The 22998-nt window shown below is 48.0% G+C and overlaps 3 protein-coding genes across 4 annotated transcripts; 1 reads left to right on the top strand and 2 right to left on the bottom strand.

The window, feature by feature from the left end:
* Positions 1-432: 432 nt before the first annotated feature.
* Positions 433-10213, top strand: Aaas (aladin WD repeat nucleoporin). 2 transcript variants are annotated; one of them, XM_048449645.3, is made up of 16 exons: positions 433-689; positions 1094-1221; positions 3348-3403; positions 3663-3754; positions 3888-3934; positions 5287-5385; positions 6644-6787; positions 8071-8191; positions 8440-8564; positions 8687-8747; positions 8888-8978; positions 9095-9188; positions 9268-9335; positions 9574-9655; positions 9766-9850; positions 9966-10213. In XM_048449645.3, exons 1-16 carry the CDS (start codon positions 567-569, stop codon positions 10188-10190), a joined length of 1641 nt encoding a protein of 546 aa, XP_048305602.3. In that variant the 5' UTR covers positions 433-566; the 3' UTR covers positions 10191-10213. The 2 variants fall into 2 exon arrangements, with proteins under 2 accessions (XP_048305602.3, XP_085534780.1); XM_085678654.2 differs by lacking the exons at positions 433-689; positions 1094-1221 and adding an exon at positions 1278-1440.
* Positions 10214-10822: 609 nt separating this feature from the next.
* Positions 10823-17377, bottom strand: Myg1 (MYG1 exonuclease). The gene is made up of 7 exons (XM_048449643.3): positions 17112-17377; positions 16857-16969; positions 14357-14516; positions 11673-11825; positions 11427-11549; positions 11140-11321; positions 10823-11039 (listed from the first exon to the last, which is right to left on the bottom strand). The coding sequence occupies exons 1-7, from the start codon at positions 17328-17330 to the stop codon at positions 10841-10843; spliced, it is 1149 nt and encodes a 382-aa protein (XP_048305600.1). The 5' UTR covers positions 17331-17377; the 3' UTR covers positions 10823-10840.
* Positions 17378-17574: 197 nt separating this feature from the next.
* Positions 17575-22146, bottom strand: Pfdn5 (prefoldin subunit 5). The gene is made up of 6 exons (XM_048449644.3): positions 21988-22146; positions 21689-21791; positions 21360-21391; positions 20011-20085; positions 19836-19941; positions 17575-17781 (listed from the first exon to the last, which is right to left on the bottom strand). The coding sequence occupies exons 1-6, from the start codon at positions 22057-22059 to the stop codon at positions 17705-17707; spliced, it is 465 nt and encodes a 154-aa protein (XP_048305601.1). The 5' UTR covers positions 22060-22146; the 3' UTR covers positions 17575-17704.
* Between the last annotated feature and the right edge of the window lie 852 nt (positions 22147-22998).

Here is a 22998-nt window from a genome sequence, read left to right as displayed (position 1 = left end):
TATACGCAGGAAAGTTTACTGCTTCTCCAATGTCTGTCTTTCTCTTTTCGGACTCCTTTGCTGTGGGCCCTTGGTTCTGCAAGACCAGCACTGTTCTGACTGTCCTGGGAGGTTTTTCCTGGGTGCAGTGACGGGTGACGGTTCGTATTTTTCTCGGGGTATCCACGGCGTTGGAGGGTTTAGTTAAGTACTTTCCTATACCTGGCTTATTTTGGACTTTTTCCTTACTGAGTGAGAGATGCTGTTGGGGCGTCGGATCGGAAAAAAACAGTAGTCTGACAGGAAATAAACCAAAACCAAACCGCAGCTCTCTTTAGTACAAACCGGCCCTGCGACGTATCACCGCCGGGCCCGCTACTTCCGCTAGTAGTCGCGCCAAGAAGTTCCGGATGTCCGTCCTGAAATCTCACACGGAACTTTCTTCATTGCACTTCCGTTGAGCTTCGCGCTGTTGTTTGTCCTGTACGACTACCCGTCCGCAAACGAATCTAGCCCGGGAACTAAGAGTCCGGGGAGAGCAGTCGCCAGCCGGGAGCTTTCGAGTCCAGACGCTCCGGACTGGCAAGATGTGTTCCCTGGGGCTGTTTCCCCCGCCGCCGCCTAGGGGTCAAGTCACCCTATATGAGCACAATAACGAGCTGGTGACCGGCAACAGCTATGAGAGCCCGCCTCCCGACTTCCGGGGCCAGGTGGTCCGAGTGGGGATGCAGGGCTGGGTCTGAGGAAAGTGGGAATGTTGGCGACCGCGGGGCCATTATTTAGTCTACCACGGGAGACTAAAGAGAACGAAATGTATTTTAGGGCTGGTATTGGCCTGTAGGGGATGCCAAGGCATGTGAGGAGGTTCTAGAAGTGGTAGGGAGAAGGAAGGATGCTCTGAGCCAGGTCTCTTCTCATACCAATCTTGTGAAGAAGGTTGGGGTTGCAGATAAGGGCTAAAGTTTGTTTTTCTGTCTCACAAGTGTTTCATTTGAGAATATGGGAAAGGGGCCGTGAAATCTCTATGCCTAGGCCAGTTATGGATTGGAGATGGCAGGGGTTTCCGGTAAGATCCGGGGAAGAGACTGACTCTTCCTCCACTTCTGAGGTATAGTGGATCAATCTTCCTGTCCTACACCTGACCAAGGATCCCCTAAAAACCCCTGGAAGGCTGGAGCATGGTACAAGAACTGCCTTCATCCATCACCGGGAACAAGTGTGGAAGAGGTGCATCAGTGTTTGGTGAGGCGAAGGGGTCCGTAGGCTTGGTCTCAAGAGCCTGGAGGAGTGGGAGGCACAGCGAAGGGGTGTATAGGCTTGGTCTCCAGAGCCTGGAGGAATGATGTCACCACACCTCTGCTTTGGGCTGCTCTTGAAAAGGCTGCTTCGCTCAATCTCTATCTAAAACCCAAGGCTTTATCAGAAGCTTCGTTTATTCCGAATGGCTTGCCTTGATTTCTGGTATGATTTTACAAACCTGCTCTCAGCATGCACCTCATGCCGTTCATTATTCATTTTGAGCTTTTATCCGAAGCTCAGGAAAGTTAGGCAAAAAATTGGTTCTTGCATACATAGGTCACATGTAAGAGCGGAATCTGTGTTACCTGGCCACCATTTTTAGCTGTGTAGCCTTGGAAAAGTTACTTAACTACTCTGACCTCAAGTGAAACCTGTGTAGTATTAAATAGATGCAGAGATGGGCTGGAGAGATGGCTCAGGAGTCAAGAGCACTGACTGATCTTCCGAAAGACCCTGGTTCAATTCCCAGCTCCCACATGGCAGCTCACAGCTGTAACTCCAGCTCCAGGGGACCCAACACCCATGGCAAAACACCAGTGCGTGTAAATTAAAAAAGAGAGAGAGCGCCCCCCCCCAGATAGTTGACATTACCAAATTGGGTTAAAAGACACTAAAAAATAGATGCAAAGCACTCAGAGGCCTGTACTGGCACATGCTAATCCCTTGAAATGTTTCTGTCACTGTTGTCATTACCGTTATCTGTAAGGAGTTACCACATAAATCGGGTGTGGTGGTGCATGCCTGTAGTCAGGCACTGGGCAGGGGATCAAAAGTTGTCATTCTTAGCTGTAAAGTAAGATTGAGGCCAGCCTGGACTCCATGAGCCTCTCTCAAAAACAGCCAACCAAATCAAAAGGCAAAAAAATCAGAGAAGCCGTAGGGTTGTGGTGATCATTAAATTGGACTCTGGAAGCATCCAGCCCAGTGCCTGGCACATTATAGGCATATTTACTGATGCAGTTACAGCCAGATGTTTCGCAATTACAAGCCAGATGTTTCTCAAGTTTTGCTCTTCCCTTACTGTTGTCCCAATTATTCCTCAAGTTTTACATTCTGCTTCCCAAGTCTCTTCTATATTCTGGAGGTTCAGGCTATTCTCATTTTTTCCCCAGGAGTCCTTAAGTAGCTTCTTAACTGATCCCTCTCTCCATTCTGGACTATTCTAATTTCAAATTGATCTTTCTGAAATGCTTAAGACACTTGATGATTTGTCATTCACTGAAAGTAAGGTTGATGCTCTATTTCTCTCCCTTTTCCCCTCCCTCCCTCTTCTCTTTTTGAGACAGGATCTCATCTCAATCAGTATATAGACCTGGCTAGATAGAACTCACTATTTAGATCAGGTTGACTGAGGACCCACAGGGTTCTTCCTACATGCTGGAATTAAAGTTGTGAGCTACTACACCCGGCCAAACCCTAACTCACCTCAGAAAGTCCACCACCCCCAATCTGTGAGGTTTAGTTGCCTCACCTGTAAGTGTGTAAGTGGGCAACCTGTCATTTAGGTTATTCTGATAAAGGGCCAGCCAGGCACGGTAACACACCCCTTTAATCCCAGCATTTGGGAGGCAGAGGGCAGCCAGGCATGGTAACACACACCTATAATCCCAGCGTTTGGGAGGCAGAGGCAGGTGGATCAAGGCCAACTTGCTCTACAAAGTAAGTTCTAGGGGAGCCAGGACTTTACACAGAGAAACCCTATCTTGAAAAAAAAAACCAATATATAAAGTACTTGATGATTAGTTGGCACTCATTAAACATACAGTACCTCTTTAAAAAAAAAAAAAAGGAGGCCTCATACTCACTGTGCTGCTAAGAATCTTGAAATTCTAATCCTCCAATTTTTACCTCCCCAGTACTGAATTATAGGCCTGTGCTACCACGCCTGACCTGATGTGCTGGCAGGGACTGCACCGGGGCTTTGCTCATGCGAGGCAGGTGTTTTACCAGCGCCACACACACCCAACCCTTTGTGATACATGTTTGTTGAATGAATGAAACCTGTTAGGGGGACTTGTGACAGAATGAGAATAATTGTTGTCTTTCTGTTGTCTTTTTCTACTTATGAGGCGTGATGTGGGTCTCTTTGGAGTCCTGAATGAAATTGCAAATTCAGAGGAAGAAGGTCAGTACCCCTCTAGTTCCCTGTACTTGTAAGCTTGTCTCCTCGTCATACTTTCCCAAACTCACCCTGATACCTGTTAGCCCATCTCCCGTAGCCTGCGGTTTTCTGTCACTGTCTCTTCTGTGTGCCCTGGTGCCCCAGAGTGGGTACTGGGAAGGAAGGTGCCTAGGCCCATCCAGTGCTGGGCACAAGGATTAGAGTCCTCACCTAAGAACATGACTAGTAAGATGCAATCAGAGTTGTCTCTCTAACCCCGCAGTGTTTGAATGGGTAAAGACAGCATCCAGCTGGGCCCTGGCTCTCTGTCGATGGGCCTCCTCCCTCCATGGCTCCCTGTTCCCACACATGACTGTAAGTTTAGCTTCCTCCCTACCTCTTTCCTTTGTGGGTAGGGCTGGGTGGGATGTGGTCCAGCTCCTCTGTGGGAAGTGAAGGTGGAGGTGAGCTCCTGTGTATGGAATGTCTATCTGCTGTGTTCTTTCAGCTCAGGAGTGAAGATCTGATTGCTGAATTCGCCCAGGTAACTAATTGGTGAGTGCACACACTCTGGCACCTGTGGGACAGAAGTTCTGAAGTTTGGAAATTCCTTTGAGGGGAGAGTGGTCAAGGCAGAGACTCCTCCATATTGTTACCCTGTTCTAGTTTTAGCTCAACTCCGTCCAAGCTAGAGTCATTTGGAAAGAGGGACCCTCAATTGAGAAAATGTGCAGACCAAATTGGCCTGTGGGCCAGTCTGTAGGGGTGTTTTTTTTGTTGTTGTTGTTTTTGTTTTGTTTTATTTTTCTAGACAGGGTTTTTATGTGTTACAGCCCTAGCTGTCCTGGATGGAACTTGCTCTCTAGAGCAGGCTGGCCTCAAACTCAGAGATTATCTGCCTCTGCCTCCCGAATGATGGGATTTAAAGGTGTGCGCCACTGCCTCCTGGCAGTGGGGGTGTTTTCTTCTTTGATGATTGACGTGGGAAGGCCCCGCTCTCTATGGTGGTCCTGGGTGATATAAGACAGCTGACTGAAATCTGATATAGTGGCACATCCTAGCACTCAGAGGCAGATGGGTCTCTGAGTTAGAGGCCAGCCTGGTCTGTATCGTGAGTTATGGACAACTAGAGCAATATAGTGAGACACTGTCTCAAAAACAAAACAAGGCCCGGCGGTGGTGACGTACACTTTTAATCCCAGCACTTGGGAGGCAGAGGCAGGCGGATCTCTGTGAGTTTGAGGCCAACCTGGTGTATAAGAGCTAGTTCCAGGACAGGCTCCAGGAGATATGGTTTTAGAGAAACCCCATCTCTAAAAAGCCAAACAAACAAAACAAAACAAAACAAAAAACCTACCTAGCCACCTGCCCCACCCCCCTACCCCATTCCCCAGAAGAAAAGAAAGCAGACTGAGCAAGCCAGCTGATGTTGCCACAGCACAACATCTCCTCCAGTTCCTGCCGCAGTCCCTAGGAGCCTTGGCTTCCTACCCCCACTGCTCCTGGATGCTGGGTTACAAGCTGTAAAAGATGCAGTAAACACTTTTCTCCCCAAGTTGCTTTTGGCTGTGGTGTTTATCACAATAGTAGAAACCCTAACTAAGACACCCCTCTCCATGCCCTCAGAAAGGAACAAAAGGGGGCTGGAGAGATGGCTCAGTGGTTAAGAGCATTGCCTGCTCTTCCAAAGGTCCTGAGTTCAATTCCCGGCAACCACATGGTGGCTCACAACCATCTGTAATGAGGTCTGGTGCCCTCTTCTGGACTGCAGACATACACACAGACAATTGTATACATAATAAATAAATAAATATTAAAAAAAGAGAAAGGAACAAAAGGAAAACTGAGCGTCCCTTTCCTCTGTGTTGGTGGAGGTACAGCTACTGTCTTCATGCTCATCCCCACAGGTCAAATTGCTGCTTACGGGTCTTTGCATGGCACCCTCACACCAACAAGTTTGCAGTGGCCCTGCTGGATGACTCCATCCGTGTGTATAATGCCAACAGGTGCGTGGCTGTATGCAGCAGGCTTCGGTTCAGACTGTTCTCATCCTCTGCCCAGTGGGCTGGTCTGTAGAACTAGAATTGGTTGGGGACTCTCCATAATTGATTGTGTCCTTTCTATATCTAACTTTTTTTTTTTCTAAGATGGGGTCTCTGCTAATCTTGAACTCAGAGATCCACCTGCCTCTGCTTCCTTAGTGCTGGGATTAAAGGTGTGTGCTATGATGCCCAGTATATATCCTTAAATCTTCTGCTTCTGTCCCATAATACCCCATGTGCTTGAACCATTTTTTTATTTTTTATTGTTTGTTTGTTTATTTATTTATTTATTTATTATCAGATCCTGTGCTGAGGATCAGACCAGGACTTTGTATAGGCAGAGTACCAGAGTTATTGCTGAGCCTCGTCCTTAGGCCCATGGGTCAACTTTCTTCTGTGGGGTCTTACCTTTTAGTTCTACTTTTTTTTTGACCAGGATGCCCTCAAACTCAGCAACCTGTCTTAGCCTGCCTCCCGAACCCTGGGATTAAAGGTGTACCCCACCACACCCAGTCTGTTTGACCTTCTTTTAAAATTTTTTGAAATTTTATTTATTACTTACTTTTTATAATTTATTTTTACTTTATGAGCATTGGTTGATAGTTTGTCTGCATGTACAACTGTGTGAGGGTGTCAGATCTCCTGGAATTGGAGTTACAGACAGTTGTAAGCTGCCACGTGAGTGCTGGGAATTGAACTCTGGTCCTTCAGAAGAGCAGCCAATGTTTTTAACTTCTTACCATCTCTCCAGCCTCTAAATTTTATTTTTTATGTGTTTGAGTGTTTTGGCTGCGTGTATGCCTGTGCACTGCATGCATGCAATGCCTGTGGAGGTCAGAAGAGGGCAGCATATCTCCTGGAAGCGGGATACAGAGCTGCCATGGCCTCTGGAAGATGACCAGCGCTGTTAACCTCTGACCTATTTCTCCAACACCTTGTTTTATCTTTTTTTTTTTTTTTAAAGATTTATTTATTTATTATGTATACAACATTCTGCCTCCATGTATGCCCGCACTCCAGAGGAGGGCACCAGATCTCATTACAGATGGTTGTGAGCCACCATGTGGGTGCTGGGAATTGAACTCAGGACCTCTGGAAGAGCAGCCAGTGCTCTTAACTACTGAGCCATCTCTCCAGCCCCTTGTTTTATCTTTTTAACTGGACTCAGGTTCCTGAGCTTAGTGTCTCCACTTTGACTCAGTTTCCCATCTCTTTACTCTAGCACCATAGTTCCCTCCCTGAAGCATCGTCTACAGAGAAATGTGGCAGCGCTGGCCTGGAAGCCCCTCAGTGCCTCTGTCTTGGCTGTGGCCTGCCAGAGCTGTATTCTCATCTGGACCCTGGACCCCACCTCCTTATCCACAAGGTGAGTCCTGGCAGCCTGGCCTGGCCTGTCCTGAGGGTCCTGCCAGGAGCCTTTGGGGGTCTGCAAGTTACCCTCTTCACAGCACTTCTAGGGTTGTGGAGAAGCAGATGTAAGGTCAGGTGGGTGCTAAGATGCTTTGTCTAGACAAAGGGACAGAACTTAGAGGTTTCTGGGATCATGGGAGGAAGGCCATGTCTGTGGGTCATACATTGTCAGAATTATAAAGTAGAGTAGGGACAGAGACCTGAGTAGAAACCATAAAAATTGTAACAACTGCCAGTCGATGGTGGCACATGTTTGTAATCCTAGCACTGGGAGGCAGAGGGTGGATCTCTGAAGCTGACATCTGTCCATTCTATCTCTCTATCGTCTGTCTGTCTGTCTGGCAGATCTCTGTGAGTTCAAGGACAGCTAAGACTACACAGAGAAATCCTGTCTCAGATAGACAGACAGACAGACAGACAGACAGACAGAAAGTTGTGGGCACATAAAGGTGGGAGATGTTCTGATAAGGAAAGGTGATTGGTACTGGGATTGAGAAAATAAGACCAACAGAGGTTGGAGCCTTGAGGTAATGTCATTGGTAACCTAGCACAGTGACTCCAGCATACAGTCTCTTAGACTCACTGCCGGGGCAGTCTTCTGGAAATGACTGCAGCTTCTGCCTTTTCTGTGTGTATCTCTGGCTGTCCTAAACTTGCTCTGTAGAGTAGGCTGCACTCGAACTCAGGGATCCAACTAAAGGCATGTGCCACCACCACCCAGCCAGCTTCTGACTTTTTATCCTGGCTCCTACCCTGAAAACCACAGGTTCTCCGTAGACCTTCACATTTAAACTCCACCATTGTCATTTTTCCAGCCTGAATTGAGGTTAGAGGTAATGAATTAGGGGTTCTAGTGAAAGCGAGGAAACGGAATCATGACAAGGCGTTTTCACTTTGTATTGTTTGGGTGCTGGCAGAAGCCAAAAGAGGGTGTTGATCTGCTGGAGCTTTAGGTGGTTTTGAGCACACACACATTGAGTACAGGGCAGACTCCTGCCCTCAGAAGGAGCAAGTGTTCTTAGCCATTTACCCTCTGGCTGTCTTGGTGCATTTGTTTACCATCTGAGATGAGTTTTCTTTGTGTAGTCCTTGCTGTCCTGGGACTTGTTCTGCAGACCAGGCTGGCCTCGAACTCGAGATCCACCTGCTTCTGCCTTGCAAATGCTGGGATCAAGGGCGTTTCCACCTCCCCCAACCTGTCTGTCATCTTTTTACCTATCCCTTTTGTTTATTCCGCAGACCCTCCTCTGGCTGTGCCCAGGTATTATCTCACCCTGGGCACACACCGGTCACCAGCTTGGCTTGGGCCCCCAGTGGAGGGCGGCTGCTCTCGGCCTCACCTGTCAGTGCTGCTGTTCTGGTGAGTGGTTCCCACCCCTCTGTGGTGGAAAGCTTGGGGGCGTGAGATTGTTTGTCTTCAGTTTTATATAGTGAAGGGGCTGTCCTCAGATCTCACACTCTGAGGTAGCCATCATTGTAGTCATAAACCGAGGTCTTCATTTGTTTCTTGCTGCTTCCCCTTCCCTAGGCCTTTGTGCATCGAAGAGGGTGGTCTGTGTGAGCTGACTGATAGCACTCTGAATTTCTACACCACCTCCTTTCTCTTAGGTATGGGACGTCTCAACAGAAACCTGTGTCCCCCTTCCTTGGTTCCGAGGAGGAGGGGTTACCAACTTGCTGTGGTCCCCAGATGGCAGCAAAGTCCTGGCTACTACTCCTTCAGCTGTCTTTCGGTGAGTGGGTGAAAAGCCAAGATTCCAGAGAAAGGCACCTGACTCTGGGGACTGCAAGGTGAGACAGTCCAGATTTGGAGCATGAAGGCCCCAGGATGTAATCTTTGTCTTTTCTGGCACAGAGTCTGGGAGACCCAGATGTGGACTTGTGAGAGGTGGCCAACTCTTTCAGGGCGCTGTCAGGTAAGAGGGGCCTAAGGCCCACAAACGCTGGAAGGGGATTCTAGGCTTGGACCCCTTTGCATGGCTCCCCACCTCTACTTCTCTCCTGCTTTAGTCCTCTCCAGACCTCTTTTCTCCTGCCTTTTCCTTCCTGTCCCCAGACCGGCTGCTGGAGCCCAGATGGAAACCGACTGCTGTTCACTGTGCTTGGGGAAGCGCTGATTTACTCCTTGTCATTCCCAGACCCGTGTGGTGAGTTACAGCACCGCAGAGGGAGACAGCAGCTGTAGAGGGCACTGGGAGTGAATGAAGGACTACAGAAACCTAGGAAACCCATCACTGCACATTAGAAACCTCTGTCCTTACAGGGACAGAGAAGGGACACGTTGGAGGTGCCAAGTCAGCAACAATTGTGGCAGATCTTTCTGAGACAACAATACAGACACCAGATGGAGAGGAGAGGTAGGTTTCAGTTCCCGTGGGAGGAGTGATGAGAAGTCGGGAGAGCCACACTGACTGCACCTGTCCTGTCCTGGCACAGGCTTGGGGGAGAGGCCCACTCCATGGTTTGGGACCCTAGTGGTGAACGCCTGGCTGTGCTCATGAAAGGTAAGGAGTAAAGAGAATGGGGCTTTGTTGAGACGGGGTCTCTTTGATTAGCCCTGGCTGTCCTAGAACTTACAGAACTTACTGGATTGAAAGCGTGTCATTACACCCACTAGAGAAGAGGTGCTTTCTTAAGCCACAGCCTAACAGACTTTTGACAGCGCCAGTGCTGCTGCTCTCTGCCCTTGCCCTCTGGGACCTGGCTTCGAGTTTCCTATATTAGCTGAACCGTTTCTTACAGGAAACCCACGGGTACAGGATGGGAATCCCATCATCCTCCTTTTTCGAACTCGGAACAGCCCTGTGTTTGAGCTTCTTCCCTGGTAAGTGCTGAGCAGACCTGTGGGTCTGGCCTCCACAGCACATCCCCACATACAGCTACAAAATTTCCCTGCTGCCCTTGGCCTCTCACCTCTTCCCCTTCTTGCCATAGTGGCATTATTCAGGGGGAGCCCGGAGCCCAGGCTCAGCTCATCAGTTTCCATCCTTCCTTCAACAAAGGGGCCTTGCTCAGCGTGGTGAGTAGACAAGGGCTTGGCTGTGTGTGCATGAGCATGCTCTGTAGGGTCTCCTGGGTGGCTAGAGACCCACTTCTAGGTTCAGGCTCTTGACTCCTTTTCCTGTTTTCTGCAGTGCTGGTCCACAGGCCGAATCGCCCACATCCCTCTCTACTTTGTCAATGCCCAGTTTCCACGCTTTAGCCCAGTCCTTGGCCGGGCCCAGGAGCCCCCAGCTGGAGGTGGAGGCTCTATTCATGAAGTGCCACTATTCACTGAGACACCACCAACCTCTGCCCCTTGGGACCCTCTTCCAGGACCCCTACCTCCTCAGCCCCACTCCCCTCACTCCCACATGTAAATAAAGTCTCTGGGTTCTATTCATTTTCTAGGATGTTGCTGGGTATAGTGAGAAAAAGGAGTGGGACCACAGGCCAAGATTCTTCTGTCTCTTTCTAGCTACCCACGAAATTGATCAAGTTATTTAGTCCTCAGATGGCTTCCTTTTTCTTTTTTTTTTTAAGATTTAGTATGTATATTATGCCTGCACACCAGAAGAGGGCATCATATCGTATTCTAGATGGCTGTGAGCCAGTGTGTGGTTGCTGGGAATTGAACTTCTGAAAGAAGCAGCCAGTGTTCTTAACCTGTGAACCATCTCTTCTGCCCTTTATTTTTTTAAGATTTAATATTTTATGTTTGTGCTGCCTGAATATACATATGTGTATCACATGTGTCTAATGCCCACAAAGTCAGTAGGGGGTGTTGGATTTTCTGGAACTAGAGTTATAGACAGTAATGTGAGCTGCAGTGTGGGTGCTGGGAATCGAATCTGGTTCCTCTCCTAGAGCAATAATACTCTTAACTGCTGAGCATCTGGCCAGCCCACTGATGGTTGTCAGTGTTTGCAAAGCTGAGAAGCAGTGGGGAAGCCCCAGCATAGGGCTGTCTGTAGTCTGAGAAAATGACTGGGTTGGTAGATAAGGGCCTGGGTCGGTGAGAGATGAAATTTTATTGGACTACAGAATTTGCAAGGGGTGTAGTTGCTGGGTGCTGGGCAAGAGTGGCACGGGCCATGTTTAGGGCACCTTCTCGAGTGTGGTGCCCACCAATGAAGCCACTGGCATGGACAAAGATGCAGCCAGGGATCCCACTGACTTGATCCAGGGCCTCATCCCGAAGTCCTCGCCATGGCTCTGGCAGGGGCAGCCTATATAAGAACAAAGGAAGGCATGAGGAGCTAAGGGTGGCAGACTCCAACAGTGCTGAAACAGACCTGAAGGTAGGTAGGGTAGTTTTTGGGGACTCACCGGCTTTGGAATGAGTGAGGCTCCTTGGGTACACATTGGACTCGCCACTGTCCAGCCTGATCAGTGTAGATAACAAAGGTGATAGCCACTGGTGGGGACAGCTCAGATTCTAGGTGGTAAAGATGCTCTTTCCAAGGGCATCCGCCTTTTGCAAGTTCCACTATCTTCCCGCTTGAGTCCACCTGAAAGGGAAATAGTATGTGGCTAGGTCTAGGTAGAAGCAGGAGGCCCACTTGACCAGACGGCCCAGAAGCATCCCTGGCTCTCAGGCTACCTGCCAAGTTTACCTTGAATCGCTGGGCCAGGGCCTCTTCTACCAGTGCCCGGGCTGGCAGCCAGCTATGCTGGTAGAAATTCAGTCTCTGCAGAAACTCTTCTTGTACCAGGTCCATTGCACGCCTGAACCCTGCCTGGGAATAGTGAAATCACAGAACATGATGGGCACTGGCTCAAATTCTACTTCACAAGCCTCAGATGGAAGGCATCTGTCCTTCCTTTGTTCTCGAGTTCTAACGTGACTCAGGTCAACTTACCTCAGTGTCTTGGTTGGGCTGGTTCCAGGTGGGATTGAGCCGAGCAACCCGAGCACTCAGTGTAGTGGTCAGTGCATACCGCGGCTCCCCTTCTTCCCACTGAGAGATCCCATTATCCACTGCGTCTACCTCTTCCACGAAGTTCTCATACATCTAAAGCAGCAGCAGGGGAGGTAGGCTTGAGCATCCCCTCATGGTAAAGCTGGTTTCAGAGTGTAAACACCTCCTCACAACAGCCCTGAGTGTTGCACATTGACCAGATGGGAGGAGGGAGAAGGAGGGAAGAAAGCAGCTTGGTGTTAGGACTGAGATTCAGGTCACCTGAAGATGTATGCCCATGGGCCTGCTGACTTCTTTTCATTAAATGTTTTATTTTGTGTTTGGGTGCTCTGCATGTACACCTGCAGCCAGAAGAGGGCGCCAGATCTCATTACAGGTAGTGAGCCACCATGTGGGAATTGAACCTCTGAAAGAGCAGCTGGGCCAACCTTCCAGCCCTCATAACAAAATTTTAGCTGGGCATTGTAGCACACACGTTTAATCCTAGCACTCAGGAGGCAGAAGCAGGCAGATCTCAGGCCTGCTTGGTCTACAAGCCAACCTGGTCTACATTATGAGTTCCAGGACATCCAGGCCTACATAATGAGATCCTGTCTCAAAAAAAAAAAAAAAAAAAGGTGTTTTGCTTGCATGTATGCTTGTGCACAATGTGTAGCCTAGTGCCAGTGGAGGCCTGAAGAGGGCACCAGATTCCCTGAAACTCAAGTCACAGATATTTGTGAAGCATCATATGGATGTTGGAAACTGAATCCTGTCCTATGGAAGTGGATCCTATGCTCTTTTCCAGCCTGGCTATGACTTTTGAACAGGGACTTCAGTTCCTATGTACGATTGTGGAAATTGATTCCTGGGCCAAGGAAGAGAAGAGTATGTGGGTTAAGTAGGCTGCATAGCAAATGAATGGGCCAGTAGGTGGTCTGGCCAAATACAGTAAAGTGGGAAAGTGATGGACATTAAGAGCTGAGACGTGGGGCTTTGAGATGAGGCCATGTGTTATCAGCATATACTACATAACATGTACCATGTTATCAGCATATACCATATGATACGTACCATATGTTATCAGCATAATCCGCATAAAACACATACCGTTTTTTTACATATAACATATACCATTATGTTAGCAGCTGCAGCATTTCAGTTTGAAGAAATAGTAGAACACCTCAAATCCTAGGGCAGAACCAGCATAAGCTATTCATGACAATCTCTCCTACAAAATGCACTTCCATATCAGTCCCATGCGTGATGTGTAGAAAGAGCACTAGCCTCAGAGAGAATCGGAAGTTAACTCCTCTCTGCGGAGCACCCCTCATCTGTACCAAGGCTTGACAGTCACTTAAAACTGGAAATCAGCTACTTAGAAAACCCATCAGCAGAGAACCCGTTGTTAAAAGCCTTGCCATTCCCAAAACTGTTACCCTAGTCAGTCACTTCTTCCCCCTGGGCACAACAAACGGAGCAGATGCTGGAGAACTAAGCTTGAGGTGTGAACTCAACAGCCTACCTGCAAAGCTGAACCTCAGGGTGATGGAGACTGGATGAACCTGAGGATTGACAAGTGAATCTCACAGGAACAGGGTTAAGTGTTGTCCTTACTGTGTGGCCTGAACTTGAAGATGCTTCTGTAATCTGTCCCTTTCCTTCTGAGCCTGCCAACTCCTATGCACCAGTGAATTATGGAGATACTGAGAGATATACAATAACATCTCTGGGTCCAATGCCTTCGAGTATATGCAACCATATCTGTTTACTCAGAGATATCGAATAATTCTTTTGTTAGTTTGGTCAGGTTTTTGAGTCAGGATCCAGGTTGGCCTGGAACTCAAGATCCTCCTGTCTAAGCCTCTCAAGTGTTGGGTGAAGTGTGTACCACCACGCCTGGAATAATTTTTTTTCTTTCTCTCTTCTTTTTCTTTTTTTAAATGTATGGCACAAAAAAAAGACTGGAAAATGCTGCTTTCAAAGTCCTTCCCCCAGACTAGTTCCCCCAGGCCTTAAGTGAAGGAAGCAAGCATACTGCTTAAGTCACAAGTTCAAGACCAGTCTGAGCAATATAGGCAGAACCTATCTTTAAATAATAAAGTACCAAGACCCCTTTCCTAAACACTAATGTCCAGTCCTCTCCACTCCAGGATGCAGGCTGGGAAGGCACAAAGGACTGATGGGGGAGTGGCCGTTGGGTCCCTGTGGTGGGCTGAGTAAGAATGGCCCCCATAGGCTTATATAGTTGAATGCTCAGTCATTAAGAGTGATGCTACTCGAGAAAGGTTAGGAGGTGTGGCCTTGTTGGAGGAAGTGTGTCACCGGGAGTGGGTGTTGAGGTTTCAAAAGACAAGCCATGCCTGCCCACCTGGATGTAGAATTCACAGCTACTTCTTCAGCACTGTCTGCCTGCATGCCAGTATGCTCTCCACCATGATGATAAGGACTAAACCTCTGAAACCATACACAAGCCCCAATTAAATGCATTCTTTTATAGAGTTGCTGTGGTCATAGTATCTCTTCACAACAATAGAACTGTGACAGACAATCCCCACAATCCAGTAACTGACAGGCCTCGTCCAGTGCTGCATCACCCCTGCCATTCCTGGCCAGCTGGGTGGGGTGTATACACAGGTCCCTACCTTGTCGTAGAGAGTGTCCACCACGCTGTCCTCTTCACTAGTGCCCAGCAACTGGGCCAGTAGCTTATGCCCGAAGTGCAGATAGACAAGTCCCGCACTGCTCAACTTCGTCTGCCACGGCTTCCCAGGGCACAGGGAACTCATGGTCTCTGTAAAAGTCCTGAGGAGCACAGGGAGGGGCTGCAGTGGAGGAGCTGGTCCAAGAGTCTAATGTGTGCATGCAAGTTTATATCCTGGGTATCAGCAGGATGGGAAAAGGAAACCCACTCGAATGATGCTGGCTTTTCCTCCAGTGCCAACATGGGCCTTGGTTGAAAGTTCCTATTCCTGCATTCACTCGACAATGGCTGGAACTCATTGCTTACTGTATGCCAGGTTTTATGTTTTGCATCCTAAGATCCTATCCTTTCAAGTTCACCTAGGGAGGTGGACAAACAACTGAGGCTCACAGGACCTCGAGGACCCGACCTCCAGATGCTCAAATCCTTTATGTAAAATGGGGCAGTGTTTGCCTAGAAGATACACATACCCTCCTATATATTTTTTTGTTTTGTTTTGGTTTTTGGAGTCAGGGTTTCTCTGGGTAGCCCTGGCTGTTCTGGAACTCACTCTGTAGACTAGACTGGCCTCAACTCAGGAGATCTGTGTGCCTTTGCTCTCAAGTGCTAGGATTAAAGGCATTTGATTCCACAACCGGCTATAAAATTAAATTTTTCTCTTGATGGTAATAGTTTTTTTTTTTTTTTTTGGTTTTTCAAAACAGGGTTTCTAAGTAACAGTCCTGGCTGTCCTGGCTTTGTAGAACAGGCTTGCATTGAACTCCTTGAGATCCACCTGCCTCCAAAGTGCTGGGACTAAAGGTGTGTGCCACCACCACCACCACCTGGCTTGGAAATAGGTCTTATTGATCCAGGCACAAACTTGCTCACAACTCATGACCTTCCTGCCTTTACTTCCTAATTGTTGGGGCCTTATTCTTCCACCTGTATCTTTTCTTTTTGTTTTGTTTTGTTCTGTTTTGTTTTTGAGACAGGATTTCTCTGTAGCTTTGGTGCCTGTCCTGGAACTAGCTCTTGTAGACCAGGCTGGCCTGGAACTCAGAGATCTGCCTCCCGAGTGCTGGGTAAAGCCACTACTGCCCAGCCTCCTCCTTTCAATCATCTCTTGATTCCTTGCGATGCCTAACAGGATGCAGATGTTAGGTAGAGGACAGGAGAAGTCTACGTTCCGTGCAGATGTTAGGTAGAGGACAGGAGAAGTCTACATTCCGTGCAGATGTTAGGTAGAGGACAGGAAAAGCCTACGTTCTATGCAGATGCTCTTTACTTTCATATTTACTAAAAAAAAAAAAAAAAGGCCAGGTGGCATACAGCTTTAATCCCAGCACTCGGAGGAAGAGTGGGTGGATCTCTTGAGAGTTCCAGGGCAGCCAGGGCTACAGAGAAGCCTCAATAAACTTCAAACAACAGAAGTACATTTTCTTAAATTGGAAAGGAGAGTTGTGAAATTTTGGAGGTGGGAACATGAAGAAACAGGAAAAGTTTATTCTCTTTTAGGAAAAGTGGGGACGCTGACCAAAGTGTGAGCAAGGTTTGAGGTGCGGGAGAGGGTGACAATCATGCTGTAGTTAAGAAGGGGCTTACTTCATTTCTGTTGCCGTGATAAAACACCCGACAGAGGTCAACACAGAATCAACATAGTTTATGGTCCACCACAGCAGGGAAGGGGCAGGAGCTTACACAGCAAGTCACATCTCACCCACAGGCAAAAGCAGAGAAAAAAACAAGTGCATGCATGCTCCTAGTGCTTAGCTTCCTTCTAACTCATGGTAGTCCAGGATTTAGTGTCTCCCACTCAATCGAGGTAATCAAAATGTCCCACAAACATCCCACTGGCCAACCTGATCTAGATAATCCCTCATCGAACCAATTCCAGGTGAGTGTCAACTGAAAACTAAAATTAGCCATTATGGGGCTGGCGATGGTAAAAGAGCTGGCTGCTCTTGCAGTAGAGACAAGTTCAGTCCCCTACATCCAAGTGACAGCTCACAATCCTCTTTAACCCCAATTCCAGAGTATCCTGACACCTCCTGACCTCTGGGCGCCAATACACTTGGTGCAGACATGAATGCAGGCCAAACATCCATACACATAAAATAAAAAAGCAGCCGGGTGGTGGCGCACGCCTTTAATCCCAGCACTCAGGAGGCAGAGGCAGGCGGATCTCTGGTCTACAAGAGCTAGTTCCAGGGCAAGCTCCAAAACTACAGAGAAACCCTGTCTTGAAAAACAAACAAAAATAAAAAAGCAAAAGGTCCTTGAATTAGAAGGACTGAGCTGCCTGCTGCAAGGGCAAGGGTTAAAGCAGGAGAAGCCTGTGGGGTTTCAGTCCCAGGGCGATTAAGGAGATTGGTTTCAACGATGGACTTGTGCATTGGAAGGAGGGATTGCAGCACAAACGAAAGTTAGGAAAGCCAGAGAACAGGTGTATGTGAACTCACCTCTGGTGATGATCATAACGGTGTCTCAGAGGGTTGTACTCGCCACCCACATCCACCACGATGTCACACGAAGCCAGTTTTTCAGGGTCCCGAGTCCGCACAATTTCTGCATCCTGCAAACATGGAAGGGGCTGTCAGGCAGCAGTCAGAGGATTAAAGTTGGGTTTCTAGGGGATGTGTCTTGGGGAGGGTCGTGCTCAGGGGCCGCAAACACTAGAGGGTGCCCAGCCAGTTAGGTTCGCTGGAGGTCCGTACCCTGTACTCAGGCAGGAGGCGGAGTAACGCGCAAGCCAAAGCCTCGTCGCAATGGAAGGTGCCGTTGTGAGTTCCGATTCGGGGTGGTGCCATGGGGCTGCAGCGAGGCCTTTTAGGGGGCGGGACGGACTCTGGACCGAGCATACGATGCTGGGTTTGGAGAACTGACCGCAGAGGCAGCAGCAGCGTTAGGATACCACGCAGGAAACGAAAACCCATACGGTTCTCTCCGCGGGAAGGCCGACCCGGAAGAGGAAGTGTCCAGTGCAGCTCCACTTCCGCCCGCAAGCCGTCCCCACGGCAACCCAGAAAAAATGCGTGCACTTTCTTCCAGCTTCTGAGAGCCCAAAGTGGAACCTCTAAAGGCAGTGTAATTAGCCCATTTTCGGGTTCTAGGCAAGAGTAAACCCTCTGGACACTCCCAGTTCATCACCCGACCCTTTTTTAATATAAGAGACCACCATTTGCCCAGCTGGCACATTTATTAACATTAAACACAAGACACTCTTCTCAGACACCAGTAGGCCACTGCCTACAAAGTCTTAGGCCCCTTGAAATAGGGTCCTTCACGGCTTCATTTCTGCAACACATCCTCATGCCTTGGCAGTCGCCTGAGTCGCTCCCAGGGCTGTGAGCTGCTGAATCTTCTGGCTCATCATTTCCATGACCGCTAGGAAAGGAGGAGCAGAGTCACAACCCAGGGGGGACTATTTGAAAGAACACACACACTCCCTGCACCGCATCAGTCAGTATGCTAACCACTAGAATATAGTATAGAATGAGACTCTGTCTCAAAACAACAAAAAGCCACCAACTTCCCTGACTTTATAAATCAAGATCAGCTTCCCATACCCTTTCCAGTTTAATTTAGTTGGTGTAAATTGGATCTATACTCTTTTTAAACTTCCTGTAGGATTGCTGTGTGCAGCCAATGTGGCAACTGCTAGGGTTTCCTTAGCAAAATTATACTGTGTTTATAGGCACTTTATCCCAACCCATTACCAGATTTCTTCCCAATCACTCAAACCCCCAAATCACCCATCAAGATACCAAAGAGAAAAAGAAACATCTTTGTTGTTGAGATAGCGCTTGCTGACATTAAACTAGGGGATCCACCAGGGGATCCACCTGCCTCTGCCCCCACAACTGCTGGGATTAAACGTGTGCCATTCCATCCAGCAGAGACATGTTTTAACTTGGAGAAGATACCTCCAAGTTTTATGTCACAATCCATGTTCTTTCTTTGAACTCGAGTGTGTGTTTTCTATGTCCACCACTACACATATGTGTGAAGACCAAAGGAAAACATGCAATCTCATCTTGCTCTCTCTATTCCTGAGATAGGGTCTCTCACTGAACCTGAAACTCACCCAGCCAGTGAACTCCCAGGATCTATTTGTCTCTGTCCTATTGGCACTGGGTTACAAGCATTTGGGTCATGCCTAGCTTTATGTGGGTGCTGGAGATCTGAACTCAAGTCCTTATGCTGTGCAGCAAGACCACTGAGCCACGTCCCCATAGTTTAAGTATTAAATTTCTAAATGTCAATACTCGTGTGTGTGTGCTCATGTGCACCTGAGCATGTGTATGTGCACCATTTTCATGCAGGAGCTACAGAGGTCACATCTCCTGGTACTGGAGTTTTAGGTGGCTGTGAGCTGCCACAGATCTGAACCTGTGCCTTTGGCAAGCACATTAAGTGCTCTTAAAGTGCTCTTAACCACTGAGCCATTTCTCCAGGCCGTGTGTTTCCTGAGACAGGATCTTGGCAATGTGCCCTAGTCTGGCCTCTACCCTGGAATCCTCCTGCCTTAGCCTTCTGAATGCTAAAATTATAGGTGTGCCCCACTACATACAGCTGGATTACTCATTTAAATGGATAGTATTGTACATGAATTATATCTGTGTATGTGCATACATATGTACACATATAAATCTTATTTATACATATATAAATATTCATACATAAGTAAATATTTTAGGTTTTCTATTGTTTTTGTTTTGTTTGTTTGTTTGTTTTTGTGGTGCCCAGGATTTACATGCTAGGAACCTTTTTTTTTTTTTTCCTCTGGCGGTCCTGGAACTTGATTTGTAGACCAGGCTGGCCTCAAACTCATTGTGTTCCATCTGCCTCTGCTGGGATTAAAGGCGTGTGCCACCACTGCCCAGCATGCTAGGCACTCTTACTACCGAGCGATATATCCGCAAGCCTACACCAATTATGTCATTCTGGAGGGGAGGGACAAGAGTCTCATGAAGTCCACAGTGGCCTTGAACTGGCTATGTAGTAAGGATGATCCCCTTGCCTCTTATCCTAAGTGTAAGGATTAAATAGTGTACCACAAAACCTGGCTGCTGTTTTTCTTTTGAAAAAGGGTCTTGATATGAACTCCTCTTGCTTTAATCTCCTCAGTTTTGGGATTACAGATGTGTGCTGTCATGTCCTATGCAATGAATGCTCTTTATCAAGGAAGAAGGGGTAGGAAGTTCCCTGGGGGTTTGGGAGACATAGCTAAGAGCATCTGCCGGCAGCCTGGTGACTAGAGTTTAATCTCTAGAACCCAGGGTGAAAGGAGAAAACTGATTCCTGAAAAATTTCCTCTAACCTCCACACATGCACCACGGTGCTCGTGTGCCCCACCCCCCACCCCCACCTCCCAGAGGCAGAAAGACAGACAACAATAGATATAATTTTATAGAAGAGGAGCTCTAGGTAGAACTCACCTTGCTTCATAGCGTGCTTCTCTTGCAGAGCTGGCTGGATTTTCTCCATCTGCTTGGTGAGAAAGTCTATCTTCCTTTTGAAGAAGTCCTTGGCATCTTCAGCTGTCTGCAAGATCAGAGGTAAAGGCAAGAACACAAGGAGACCCTGCCCCACCCGCCCTCCTCACCGCCTCACCTTCTCCACATAGTAGCCAGTTCCCACATCGATGAGCACATGCTCCACGTCATGGAGCTTCCCAGGGACGTACATCTGAGATGCAGGGGTTAAGGAAAAACTGGTTTGTCAGCCAGAGCCATTAGCCCAAAGTCTCCTTTTCTAAAAAGCCACAGCTTTTTAGACCAAGGAACAAAATGTTCCTTGTGAAGACAACAGAAGCTGAAAACTTTCTTGTCCTGATCCCATGTCTCATTCTTAAAGGACTTCCTGGGTTTCCCCGTTAGTCTTTCCAGAAAGACCAGATCAGATGCAACCATGCTTTCCAAAGGTTCTAGAACCGTGCAAGTGGAAAGCCAGCCCTCTTTACCACAACCATAAGTCCTGATGGATCATTACAAATTCTTACATTTTGTTTTTAGATTGTATGTATGTGCATCAAGGGCATGGCTGGCACTGCAGGAACCAAACCAGGTTCTCAACCACTAGGCCATCTCTCTAGCCTTGGGCTAGTTTTGTGTATATGTTTTCACAAGTGTGTCTGCCAGGGAACATGTGTAGGGTAGGAGTGCTTTTCTCCTTCCACCATGTGAGTACTAGATGTGTTTCTTTTACCCACTAGATAATTTGCTTAAATTTGTTTTAGTGCATTGGTGCGAAGGCATCAGATCCCCTGGAACTGGAGTTACAGATGGTTGTGAGCTGCCGTGTGGATGCTGGGAATTGTGCGTCCTCTTAACTGCTGAGCCATCTCTCCGGCCCCACACTGATATTATTATTTTAACTTAGGCATTCTTCACACATTGCTATTCTTAGGTTTCTTTCAGTCTGTCCTTTTGTGGATGAGCACTTTCAACGATGGACACAATCTAGGTTTCTTATTGAACGTATTTTTGGAATGAGGCACAATTAAGCTAAAACTAACAGCGCCAAGTTCTCAATTTCAATATCCTACAATTCTATTGCTTTAGCCGACTGCCAGCTTTATCTCCATGTTAGATTAACATCCCCACACAGCAAAGAGAATCATTACACTTCAATTTTTCACTGAATTCTGAAAAAGTATGAGACAGACACTGGCCCTAGGTTAGACAAGAGAACTATGAAGTGTGTATGACTCTTTTTGTTTTACAAGCCAGGGTTTCTCTGTGTAACAGCCCTAGCTGTCCAGAACTCACTCTGTAGACCAAGCTGGCTTCCAGCTCACAGAGATCCGCTTGCTTCTGCCTCTCAATTGCTGGGATTAAAGGTGTGTGCCACCATCGCCTGGCTATGACTGTTCTTAAAATCATTGGGTTACTTATCAAAACTCTTCCCGTTTGGGGGAACTGAAGGAGAAGGCAAGGTAGCATTTCCTGTGGAAAGGATACAGAACTCGTCAGTGGGACCAGTAACTCTTTTCCTGTGAAAGTAATGAAGACAAACAGCTGGGGAAGGCTGGGCACTCCCACGTGAAGACGTTAAGGGGAGCTCCAACAGGACTCAGTATCCAGACAGTGAAAAGAACAGCAACAGAGGTGACGGAAGCTGCGGAATGTCTTGTGCATTTTAGCTTTCCGTAGGCAACATGCAGGGGCTCGTGTGGCTACACACACTACGTAACCGATAGTTTTCTCTAAGGAAAACTGTATTAGGAAGAAGCGACAGAGAAGCAGGCTAGCGACGGTTCCCCAGGTTCCCTCACCCGCCTAACCCATACCCTCGTTGCTCTTGTTCAGCACGTTCAGACAGTCCTTGGCTTCCACATACTTGGTCTGTACCACCTTGAGCTGAGCAATAGACGTAGACAAAAACTCCACTTCCTATAGAAGCCAGGAAAAAGGGTCAGCTTGGTAACCCGAGAGAGAGATGTGGGCACGGCCAGAGGGGGCGGGACCTGGGACCGGATAGGGGTTTCCCTGGGAAAGGAAGCCTCCCCCAACGGGAAGGCACGGGGGCGAGGAACTTCACGCGCCGGAGGACGTGAAGCGCGAGGAAGGTGCTGGCACCGCTCCTCACCTGGTCCAGCTGGTTCTTGAGCATTTCCAGTTGTGGCAGATTCAGCTCCGTGATGTTAATCGACTGCGCCATGTTGGGAAGGAGGACTACCGGAGAGGAAGCCGGCTAGGTGAGCGACGCTCTAGCCAGCCGCTGCGTTGGCTCTGTGGTGCCGCCAGGGGAGACGCTCTGCGCCAGTCATCTCTATGACCCGCGCCTCTGATGGGAGATAAGGATCTCTAGCTTGATTTGGAAAAGATCACAGCGCTTTTCCGCGGAGTATACTAGGGCTAGCACGATTAAGTAACACGATTAAACAGGACTTCAGGCTTCAAGGAACTGGAAACTATTGAAAGTCCTCAGGACGCAATCACAGGATTGTAAAACTGTTTACTCTACTGCGCGTTGACGGGACACCCCTGGCGGCAGGCCAGGCGAGATCCCTGCCTGGGTTCTGACAGAACCTCTAATGTGATGTGGAAACGGTGCTTTAAAGGACACCAAAGAGGGGTTGGTGCTGGAGAGATGGCTCAGAGGTTAAGAGCATTGCCTGCTCTAACAAAGGTCCTGAGTTCAATTACCAGCAACCACATGGTGGCTCACAACCACCTGTAATGAGGTCTGGTGCCCTCTTCTGGCCTGCAGGTTTACATGTAGACAGAATATTGTATAAATAAATATTTTTTAAAAAGGACACCAAAGAGCCCCCACTGCCACCCAACAAATAGAGCCTAAGTGTTCTGCATACATATAAGTGCAGTGTCAGGGACTCTGGATTGCTTGGAGCTGGGGTTACCCTTGGTCGGTTCCGAATGCTGGGAACCGAACCTAGATCCTCTGGAAGAACAGCCCAGTGCTCTTAACTGCTGAGCATCTGTCTAGCATCAGCATAATTATGTTATTGTCTGTTGGATATGAGCGGTATATAAATGTGAGATACATACTTTTCCAAAACAATTTAGCTGGGGAGACAAGCCATATGTGAGTAGCCAAAGCCCATAGAATCTGGGCTAAGTGTAGCAGCCTTAGTGA

The sequence above is a fragment of the Myodes glareolus genome, chromosome 19 (genome assembly GCF_982192425.1).
Source record: "Myodes glareolus chromosome 19, mMyoGla1.1, whole genome shotgun sequence".
NCBI lineage: Eukaryota > Metazoa > Chordata > Mammalia > Rodentia > Cricetidae > Myodes > Myodes glareolus.
This window is presented reverse-complemented; position numbering and strand designations above follow the sequence as displayed.

Bases quoted from the DNA above. Each gene is read 5' to 3' on its own strand.
- Myg1 (XM_048449643.3), bottom strand. From the start codon at position 17,330: ATGGGTTTTCGTTTCCTGCGTGGTATCCTAACGCTGCTGCTGCCTCTG. The intron at 11,550-11,672 runs GTAAGTTGACCT...CACTATTCCCAG, and splicing joins AGCCCAACCAAGACACTGAG to GCAGGGTTCAGGCGTGCAAT. The intron at 11,040-11,139 runs GTGAGTCCCCAA...GTTCTTATATAG, and splicing joins CCTCACTCATTCCAAAGCCG to GCTGCCCCTGCCAGAGCCAT.
- Pfdn5 (XM_048449644.3), bottom strand. From the start codon at position 22,059: ATGGCGCAGTCGATTAACATCACGGAGCTGAATCTGCCACAACTGGAA. The intron at 21,792-21,987 runs GTGAGGAGCGGT...TGGCTTCTATAG, and splicing joins TCAAGAACCAGCTGGACCAG to GAAGTGGAGTTTTTGTCTAC. The intron at 17,782-19,835 runs GTGAGTTCTACC...CTCCTTTCCTAG, and splicing joins GAAGCACGCTATGAAGCAAG to CGGTCATGGAAATGATGAGC.
- Aaas (XM_048449645.3), top strand. From the start codon at position 567: ATGTGTTCCCTGGGGCTGTTTCCCCCGCCGCCGCCTAGGGGTCAAGTC. The intron at 3,755-3,887 runs GTAAGTTTAGCT...GTGTTCTTTCAG, and splicing joins CCCTGTTCCCACACATGACT to CTCAGGAGTGAAGATCTGAT. The intron at 8,748-8,887 runs GTAAGAGGGGCC...TCCTGTCCCCAG, and splicing joins CTCTTTCAGGGCGCTGTCAG to ACCGGCTGCTGGAGCCCAGA.